General features: G+C 24.3%; 3 protein-coding genes across 3 annotated transcripts; 2 read left to right on the top strand and 1 right to left on the bottom strand.

The window, feature by feature from the left end:
* Positions 1-205: 205 nt before the first annotated feature.
* On the top strand, positions 206-1,383 carry DDB_G0288005 (patatin family protein; the record flags this gene model as incomplete). The annotated part of the gene is made up of 2 exons (XM_631841.1): positions 206-323; positions 542-1,383. 2 exons carry the CDS (start codon positions 206-208, stop codon positions 1,381-1,383), a joined length of 960 nt encoding a protein of 319 aa, XP_636933.1.
* Positions 1,384-1,824: 441 nt separating this feature from the next.
* On the top strand, positions 1,825-6,445 carry DDB_G0288003 (EGF-like domain-containing protein; the record flags this gene model as incomplete). The annotated part of the gene is made up of 6 exons (XM_631840.1): positions 1,825-2,221; positions 2,320-2,604; positions 2,725-3,027; positions 3,147-3,446; positions 3,530-4,189; positions 4,281-6,445. 6 exons carry the CDS (start codon positions 1,825-1,827, stop codon positions 6,443-6,445), a joined length of 4,110 nt encoding a protein of 1,369 aa, XP_636932.1.
* Positions 6,446-6,501: 56 nt separating this feature from the next.
* Positions 6,502-10,317, bottom strand: DDB_G0288001 (hypothetical protein; the record flags this gene model as incomplete). Its single annotated transcript, XM_631839.1, has 1 exon — positions 6,502-10,317. The coding sequence occupies one exon, from the start codon at positions 10,315-10,317 to the stop codon at positions 6,502-6,504; it is 3,816 nt and encodes a 1,271-aa protein (XP_636931.1).
* Between the last annotated feature and the right edge of the window lie 414 nt (positions 10,318-10,731).

Here is a 10,731-nt window from a genome sequence, read left to right as displayed (position 1 = left end):
TTTCAAATAATATTAATTCGTTTCATGATCAGTTATTTTTTTTTTTTTGTTAACATTCAAATAAATATCTTTGGGATCAAAAAAAAAAAAAAAAAATCATTTTTTTTTCATTTTTTGGAACGTCTTAATTGCAATTGTACTTTAATTTTTTTTTTTTTTTTTTTTTTTATTATTATAATTTTAAACCACAGTGGTAAAAATAAAAATGATAAAAAATGCACAAATAATATTACTTTCATGTTTTTTATTATTTATTGATAATGTTCTTTCCCAATCAACAACATGCAGAGCAATTACTTTTTCAGGAGCAGGAGATAGAGGAGGTAATTTTTTTAAATTAAAAAAAATATAAAATAAAATAAAAATAAAATGAAATAAAAATAAAATAAAATAAAATAAAATAAAATAAGATAAATAAAATAAAATCAGATAAACAAAATAAAATAAAATTAAATTAAATTAAATTCAAATTAAAATAAAAATAAAATAGTATAAAATAAAATTGACAAACAAAAAAAAAAAAAAAAAATTTTATATATAGCATGGGAAGCAGGTGTTGTTATGGGTATATTAAATGTAAGAGAACCTGAAGATTATAAATGGCAATTCGCAACAGGTATATCAGCTGGTAGTATTAATGCAATTGGTATGTCAATGTTTTCAGTAGGTGACGAAACAAGTGGACGTGATTTTTTAGAGAAACAATGGTTAAGTATTACAAGAGATGATGTTTATGTTAATTGGAAAGATGGTCCAATCGAAGGATTATTATTTAAATCCGGATTATTCGATACAACACCATTATTAAATTTAATGACAACATTAGTAAATGTTACAAGTCTATTACAATCAGACAGAGGATTTCTCATTGGTGCAACAAATATTGATACAGGTGATTTCAATCGATTCAACAAAACAGACCCAGATATATGTTTAGGTGTTGTAGCTTCCTCTTCTGTACCAGCGGTTTTTCCAATGATTACAAAGAATGGTTATAACTATTGTGATGGTGGTGTTAGTTATATGACACCAATTACAGATACCGTTCGTTTATGTTATGACACTGGTGCAACCGATGTTATAGTCGATGTAATTTTAATGGGTCCACTAGAACCAATGGAAAATGTTTCTTCAATGCATACCATTGAAGTTTTAATGCGTGAAAGTTCAATAATCACAAAAAACTTTCATTTAAAGGATATTGAAAATGTTTATATGGCTTTTCCAAATGCAACTTTAAACATCTATACTCCCGGTCAAAAACTTCCTGGTTATATTTTAGGTTTCCAATATTCTGCAGAAATGATTAAAATTGGTTTAAAGGATGGTGAAACTCAAAATATTAATCAAAATATAAAAAAAAAACAACAACAACAACAATAAAATTAATTAAATTATTTATTCTTTAATAAATTTTATTTTTATTTTATTTATTTTTTTTTTTTTTAGAATTATTTTCCAGATATTTTTTATTTTTTTGCTTGATCACAAATATCTATTTTTAAAAGATTTTTATTTTTTTTTATACTATATTTTTTTTTTTAATTTTTTTTATTGCTCAAAAAATCAAAAAAAAATATCAATCTTTGATTCTTTTTGTTGATTTGTGATATTTTTTATGATAATATGGCCCATTTTTTTTTTTTTTAATTTACATGCCACCTTGGGAATATTCTATTAAAAAAAATATCTTCAGAATACTTTTTTTTAAAAAAAAATGTTAAAATGACTAATTTTTTTTTTGATTTTTTTTTTTTGATTTAGTAAATTATTTAAAATTTTATTCATTTTATTTCAAAGAATAATAAAAAATTATATTTCACAATGAAACAAAATATTATTATTTTTCTATTAATTTTATTTGTTTTTTGTTTTTGTAAAATAAAATCAGAAAATTCAATAATTGATATATATGATATTTCAAAAAAAAAAGTTGACACATATACAAGATATCCCTCAGACACATATGAAACACAATGTGATTTTGTATTTTTTTTATTATTGGTAGATAATTCAAATAGTGGACAAGATTTCAATGTTTATACAATTGATTTTGAACCAAGTATAAATTTTACACCACTATTTTCTAATTCAACAGCACAAGTAATTGGAGTAAAAGTTTACCATGTTTTTGCTGGAAATTATTCACCAACCATTTTTACAAGTTTTTCAAATGATTCTTCAATAAATAATAGTATAACTATAAATTATTCTTGTCAATGTTTGTAAAAAATTAATAAATAAATAAAATAAAATTAAAAAACTAATATAAATATATTAATATTTTACTATTTTTAATCAAAATTAAAAAATATAAAGTGATTGATCCCAAAACATTAAATTATACCGTGTTTACTTATAATAATAACTCAACTTCAAATTCAATTTTTAATATGGGAGCAGTATTTTTTTTTAATGTAAAATCTCCAATTCAAAGTATATATACACCATCTAATAATAATTCATACACTAGTACATTTGGAGAAGGAATGAGTTTCTTTGCAATTTATTCAACAATAAATTTTAATGAGTATAATTCTTTAAATATTTTGTTTTGGGATGAAAATTATATAAATATCACTTTTCCTCAGGTTGATTATAAAAGTGAGTATTACCAGCTAATTTTATTTTAATTTTAATTTTTTTTATTTTTTATTTTCATTTTTATTTTTGTTTTTAAAAATTAGCACAATAATTAATTTATTTTTTATTTTTTAAAAAAAGATTCCAATAATAAAAATACCCAAATTATAACGTATCCTTCGAAAATTGACAATTTTATTCAGTATGGAGTAAACACTTTTCCTCTTTATAAGTTTACATCAAATGCAACCAATAAAAATCCATTTATATATAGTATTGGCCAATCGAGTTCAGTGGATCGTCCAGTTCCAATATACCAAAGTAAAAATGGAGATTTAACTTATTTAGGAAAGCTTTCAGAATTTTATCCTTCACATGTTACAGTTTTTTGTCAATATGATGATAAATTTTTACCAATTTTTAATATAACTTATAATATGACAGGTAGGATTTTTTTTTTTAAAAAATAACAAATCATTATTTATTTTTTCCAATTTATTAATAGTTCTTAAATGATACCCGATTATTATATTTTTTCTATTATATTTTTTGTTTGTATATAGAGTTACCATTGTATATTAGTGGGAAATTTAATATTATATATACACCACCGAATGAAACAAATTTAGTAAATACTTTCATTTTCACATTGTTTGGAAATTCAACACGTAAATATGATTATACAATGATTAGATGCATCACAGAACAAATACAAAAAATATTTTATTTTCCATTTGGTTTTAAACATGGAACAAACTTTAATTTCCAAACCAAAGTTTCATTTTTGCAACAACTCAAATCTTCAACTACAGGTAATAATTATAGTTTTCAAAATGATAATTTTAATATTCTACCAAATCAATGTAAGTGTTTGTTTTTTTAAATATTTTTTAAAAAATTAAGTTAAAACTAATTAGTTTTTTTTTTTTTTTTCTTTTAAACCTAGATATAAACTCAACAGGAGAGAAACCAGAAATTTTATTTTTTGAAATGGTTCATTTGTTAGATTGTAACTTTTTAATAAGAATTAAAATGAAAGATTTTTTTTATTTATATGTACACAATGATTTAGGTTACAAAGTAATTGGATTTGAATCATTGGTTAGAATGGAAAATGATGTTGGACTATATGAATTTGTATTTGACTATATAACCAATGAATTTGTTGGTTTAGATGTTTATGATACATTAGGAAGGTCTAGAAAATATAACGTTGGAGATTTTATTTCATTAAACCCAATAACTACAATTAATCCATCCCATCAAAAATTAAATTCTTACTTTATACATAATGTTTCCTTTTTACTGAATGATATTGATGTCACAAATAAATCAGTAGATAATATTTTATTTTTTAATTATGATGGAATCGATACAAATACTCCAATTATATTCATTTTAAGTGATTATGTATCAATATTATATCAAATTAACAACATTACTTTTGGTACTTGGAATTCAACCATTTCAAAGTTTCAAATTCAATTTACAGTACCGGCAAACACTCAATTAGGTAACTTTCCATGGATTTTAATGATTGGCAATGGTGTACCATTAATTAGTGAAGTATTACCTGATTCTTATCAATTAAGAATAAAATCAACTTGTATGTATAATTAATTAATAATTATATTAATATTAATATTTTTTTTCTAACCCATCAATATATATCTATTTTAAAAAATAATTTTCAAAAGATTTTGATGCATATGGTCCAATATTTGAAAATGTTATTAAAATTAATAATGGTAATTATATTGGTTTTAGGTTTGTAATTAGTGACCCTATTAATGGATTTTTAAAAGGAAAAATTGTTGTAAGAGGTGAAATGGATGGTTCAATTTATACTTTTAATTTAAATGAAAACCATATAATTAAAGGTGATATTTATTTGGGTGAATACGAAATTAATATTACATTATCAAGTGTATGTGCATCACAATACTATTTAATTACAGATGTTGAATTATGGGATAGATCTTTGAATTTAAATCAATTTTCAACTTGGAAAGCAGTCAATTTATTAACAAATCCATTCATCAATTATTTGAATGACTCTGAAATCAATAGAATATATAAACAATGTATTGGTGTTAATGATGGAATAGATGAATCACCTCCAGTTCTTTTATCATTTGAAGCCAATAGAACTGTTAATAGTGATGGTTCCCAAATTATTTCTTTTAATTTTCAAGTTTTCGATGAAGATACTGGTTTAAAAGATGAACAATTTCCAACTGTTTATATTTCAACTGGTTATTTAAGAGTGATTGAAGGGAAATCAAAATTATTATACAAAAACAATTCAACTGCAACTTTTACTTGTGATATTGACATTCCATATGCTTTTGGATATAAACAAGATATAATTTTTAGTGTTTATGGTTTTATTAATAACGGTGGTTATTTTAGTGGTTATTCAACTGAATGTTTAAAGAATAGTTCTTTCATTTATTCAATACCCGATTTACCGATAGTAGAAAGATTATTTATTGAGGGTACTACTAAAATTACCTCGACTGGAAATAAGCTATGGATAATGGGTACAAAATTTGGTCCAAATCAACTTGTTCATATTAAATACTATTCAGATACAGATTTTTCACAAATTTCTCAACCAACTAAAGTATATGGAGTTACCATGTTAATTGAAGATATAAAACCAACAGATAAACCATTTATAATTAAAATTGTCGATAGCAGTCCGATAGTTATTAATAATAAGGAATCAAATCATTTTGTGGTAACTCCAAAAGTTTTTAAATATCCACCACCAACAATTTTTCCAACTTTATCTCCAATCCCAACAAATAAGCCACAAAAATGTATAGGTGAACCTGAATGTGGTGGTAAGAATCAAGGTTATTGTTCACAATCAGGCTGTATTTGTTATCAACCATGGGTTGGTATTGATTGTGGTTCTCAAGTTATTATCATTCCACAACCATCAACAAATACATCAACACCAACTGTTGAAATTCCAATTATACCTGGAAACAATAACAATACAAACAACAATAACCAAACAACAAATTATTACATTTTTAAATCATTAATATCAATTGTATCTTTAAGAGAATTAGATTTTCAATCAAAACCAATCAAATCATTCACATTTGAAAAATGGATTTTTACCACAATAACAAATTCTAAAAGTAAATATGAAGCAATGATTTTAAATGAAAATATTACAACAACAATAACAGTAAATATTGAATGGTTTAAAGATTCAACAAACATTTCCTTTGCAAATTCTCAAATGACTATTGATGCATCTAGTGTGAAATATACAATTGAAATTTCGGAATATAAATTTTCAAATAGTTTAAATCAACTACAATTAGTTATGTCTGCATCATTCGAAACTGATAATAATAATGATATTTGCTCATTAACAAAATTTGGTGATAGTTCAAAGGATGACAATTCAAACTATTTCAAAATTCAAATTGATGATCATTCACTTTATGGAAGATTTATTAAACGTGCTATTATTGATAATTATGTTAGATCCATTGATAATGTCTTATTAGATTCTTCAATGGAAACAATAAAAACACCATCAACATCACAATCATTCATAGGTATTACCATTCCAAATTATAAACAATCTATAATTGTAGATCCTGATTTTTCAGTTTTAATTGATTCAAAATCAGTTTCAAATGATGAAGAATATTCAATTTGTAAAAGTAAATCAAAGTTAACCACAACACAACTAATTGGTATCATTATTGGATCAGTAGGATTTGCTGCTGTTATTATTTTTTCAATAACCTATTTCATTATTAAAAAACATCGTGAATCTAGATTTACTAAATCATTCGATAAAAAATTAAAAAAATTGGCAGAAAACAAATAAATAAAGAAAATAAATAAATATTTTTTAAACTTTTTTTTTTTTATTTATTATTATTTTTATTTATTAATTGTTTGAATTAAATTATTTGAGATTAAATATTTTACATAATTGATTACTGTGGAATCAGATATTGGTTGACATTGAAGTTCACCAATTGATTCTAAATCTTTAATAGTTTTTGGATTTTTAATTGACTGAGAACCAATTGGGAAACGATCATTCTTTTTAAATAAATGTTTAATAGAATACAATGGATTATTTGAAGAATTAAGTTGAGCATCGATCCAATCGAAATAATTAATTTCTTCTAATTGTTTTTCTTTATTTATATATTGACATAGCAAATCTAAAGATAAACGATTATCATTTACCATATGATAAATTTTTGTATTATTACACCAAAATGGAAGATGCTTAATTAAAGAAACCATTGAAGATGATACCCAATCAACTGGTGAAAGATTTAAATCGCCACTAGAGTAATCTTTTTTAGTTGGATAGGAACTCGAACCTAGGATACCTTTAATTATTAAACCGATTGAATCATTTTGATTGTTGAAACCAGATTGGGTATGACTAAAGATTGTACCTGGTCTGAAAATCATTGTTGGTAAACCATATGAAGCCGCTTCTCTAACAAGTATATCTGATATTAGTTTTGTTTGGTTATAACCATTACCATGATCTAAAAAGAAAGTTGATGGTGCTGTTGATTCATCTATCTTTTCATCACCATTTCCAAAGAATACACCAACTGTTGAAACGTAGACCAACTTTTTAAAAGAGGCTCTTCCGGTAGTGCATAATCTTAGGATATCACGAGTTGATGTAACATTTGTTGATTTCATATTCGCATATGGATAGGCCATATTAACAATGGCACCATTGTGAATTACCATATCGACCGCTAAAGATAACATTTTGAAGGTTTCAGTAGAAACACCGAAAAATGGTTTTGATAAGTCACCACAAACTGGAATTACCTTTTCTCTAATCTTTTCATTCATACCATTGATACAAGATTTTTCAAATATTCTTTCAATTAATTTAAAACCTTCTTCTTCATTCTTTACATTTCTAACTAAACAATAAATTCTCTCAATACCAATTGATTTATCCTCTAATAAATTAAATAATAAAAATGTACCTAAATAACCTGTAACACCTGTAATAAATATTGATTTCATATGAAAAGCATTTTGACCAATATTATTTGAATTTAATGATGGTGGTGGTGATGATGATGATTGTGATGGTGTTGATTTTGATGAAGAGGGAGTTGATGATGGTTGTGCATTTTTAATTTGGTCAATTGATTTTTTAATATCTTCATCTAAAATCATCTCTTCATTCCAATTGATTTTAAAATTTTCTTTAAAATCTTCAACAATTGATTGATTTGATTCTTTTTCATTTATTAATTTCGATAATGAAGATAAATTAAAATTTTGATTTAAAATTGTTGAAGGTGAAATATCAATATTTTCTTTTTCTTTTAAAAGTGATGATAATTTAACAGCACCTAACGAATCACCACCAATTTGAATAAATGATAAATTCTCTAAATTAAAATTATTATCTTCAATTCTACCGTCTAAATTTAAAATTGATTTTATATAATTTTCAAAATTATCTTTATTTGATTCATTATTATTATTATTATCATTATTATTAATATTATCATTATTATTATTATTATTATTATTTCTTAAACCTTGTTGAATTTTATCAATTATATCAAACATATTATTAATTTTAATTTTATAAAATTTATATAATTCACCTCTATTAAATTTACCAGAACCAGTGATTAATTTATTATCAATTGTCCATTCAGTGAAATCTATTGTAATAATTTTTGGAATTTCATAATTTGCTAGTTTTTTTTCTTTTGAAATTTTATTAATCTCTGATAAAAGTTTTGATTTTAAAGTTGGATTTTCAATTAATTGATCGATTGGTATATCTTGAAGTCCTAATTGTTTTAAACAATCTTGTGATGGTTTAACAATTGCAACTAAAAATGTTTTAAGTGAATTACCATAAATAAAAATTTGATTAATACAAAGTGAAACGAAATTATTTTCCAATGGTTCTGGTGTAACGAATTCTCCATTTGCCAATTTGAAGGCATGTTTAATTCTATCAATGATTTTAACTTTTCTAACTCCAATTAATTCTACGACATCACCAGTTTTAAACCAACCACCTTCAAATGATTCTGAAGTTAATTGAGTATTTTTATAATAACCTGCAGACATTGTTGATGATTTTACAACCAATTCACCACGAGGATGTGGTAAATCAGTTGGGTAATATCCAAAAGAAGGTACTGGTTCAATTTTGAATTCTACTTCGTCAGAGATATAACCATCTATACAAACACCTGATACTTCAGTTAAACCATAAGAATTTGAAATGTTTATATCTTTCCAACAATCACTCATAAATTTGAGTACTTCATTTGCAGTCGGAGCACCACCAGTCACTAGATTATTAATTCTATCACCTAATAACTTTCTAATACCTTTATAGCAATAGAGTGTGGCAGTTCTTTCATCCAATTGTGGATTTTCAAACATGTATTGCTTTAGATCACTCTTGAACTGGGTGAATAATAAATTCCAAAATCTTGGTACAGCCCAAAATGAATGAGGTCTAACCAAGGCTAAATCTTCAAATAATAGATTCATATCACCTGAATAGATAGCTACTCTACCACCCATATAAATATATCTCCAATCACTTAAACGTTGACTATGTGATAGGGTATTATAACTATAAACTGCATTTGGGAATTGAACATAGGAATTGACAATTAGTAAATTGAAAATTGAATCTAACTTCATTACACCTTTTGGTACACCAGTACTACCACTTGTATAAGTCACCGAGGAAAGATCATTTGGACCAACTGGGACAAATTCATATTTAGCCTGACTTAATGATTCCCCAATTTTAATCATCTCATTGAAAGTTTTAAATTCTACGCCACTTGGCAATCTATCGACTAATGACTGATCGAATAGATCCTCCTTATGAACTATCAATTTCAACACTATTGGTTTCTCTAATTTATCTTGCTCAGTCAATTGATCATAAAGTTCTATTAAATTTTTAAATGATTCACCAGAACAAACTATACATTTTGATTCGGAATTCCAAAGAATCTCTAAAAGATTAAAACTATTTGAAGCATGATGTAATGGTACCACTATTAATCCGGCCCATAATGATGCAAAATCTGTGAAATACCATTCTAAGCAATTATCCATATAGATTGAAATGAAATCTCTTCTTTCGATGAAATTAGTTAATGCCTTTGCCAAGGTTAAAGATTTCTCATACACTTCACCATATGTTAACCATTTATATCTTTCTGATAAAACATTATCCTCTCCTAATCTCTCTCTAATACCAAGACATGGTCTGTTTTTAAAGTATTTAAATGATTTCTCCATTGTTTCAAATGTTGAATTACCACGTAAACTATAAACTAATTGAAATTGAGTCTCATTCTCTAATGTTAATTGATGAGGTAATGGTGATGGATCATAATGTCTCACTGGCTCGTACTTTATTCCATTATTACTCTCCCCACTAACTAATTTATCTTTCTCTTCTTGTGTACCATTTATTAATATCATTTCTTTTCTATAACACTCACTACATAAATCGAAATTTGAGCATTCATTACATGCATATCTCTCTTGTTTTGGTGGCCATATCTCTGATCCACAACCATTGCATGAATAAACTACTAGGTTCGATTGTTTAACCTCAGTTATTGATACTCCATCTTTTAATTTCTCTACTTCTTTTTCTTTTCTTTCTTCTTTTCTAGTTAAAAAATTTTTAATATGTTTTAACATTTCCAAACATTTTAAAAAAAAAAAAAATTAAAAATTAAAATTTTAATATTATTTAAATAGATTTTTTATTTTTTTTTTTTTTTTCTTTTGTTTTTTTTTTTTATTTTATTTTATTTTTATTTTTTTTATTTTTTGAAATTTTTTCAGAAAAAAAAAAACGTTTCAAAAAAACCATGATCATTTTTTTTTTTTTTTTCAAACAAAACAAATCAAAGAAATTTCTTTTTTTTTTTTTTTTTTTTTTTTTTTTTTTTAAATATCCTTATAATAATAATAAATGAATTTTTCATTAATTTTTTAAATTAAAATTATAATTAATTGTTTATATTAAATATGAAAAATTAATAAAAATGATTGAAAAAAAAAAAAAATTTTAAACAAAATTAAGGGAATGAATTTATAAAAGGTAAAAGA

Source organism: Dictyostelium discoideum (genome assembly GCF_000004695.1).
Source record: "Dictyostelium discoideum AX4 chromosome 5 chromosome, whole genome shotgun sequence".
NCBI lineage: Eukaryota > Evosea > Eumycetozoa > Dictyosteliales > Dictyosteliaceae > Dictyostelium > Dictyostelium discoideum.
Note: the sequence above shows the minus strand (reverse complement) of the source record. Positions and strands in the feature narration are given on the sequence as shown.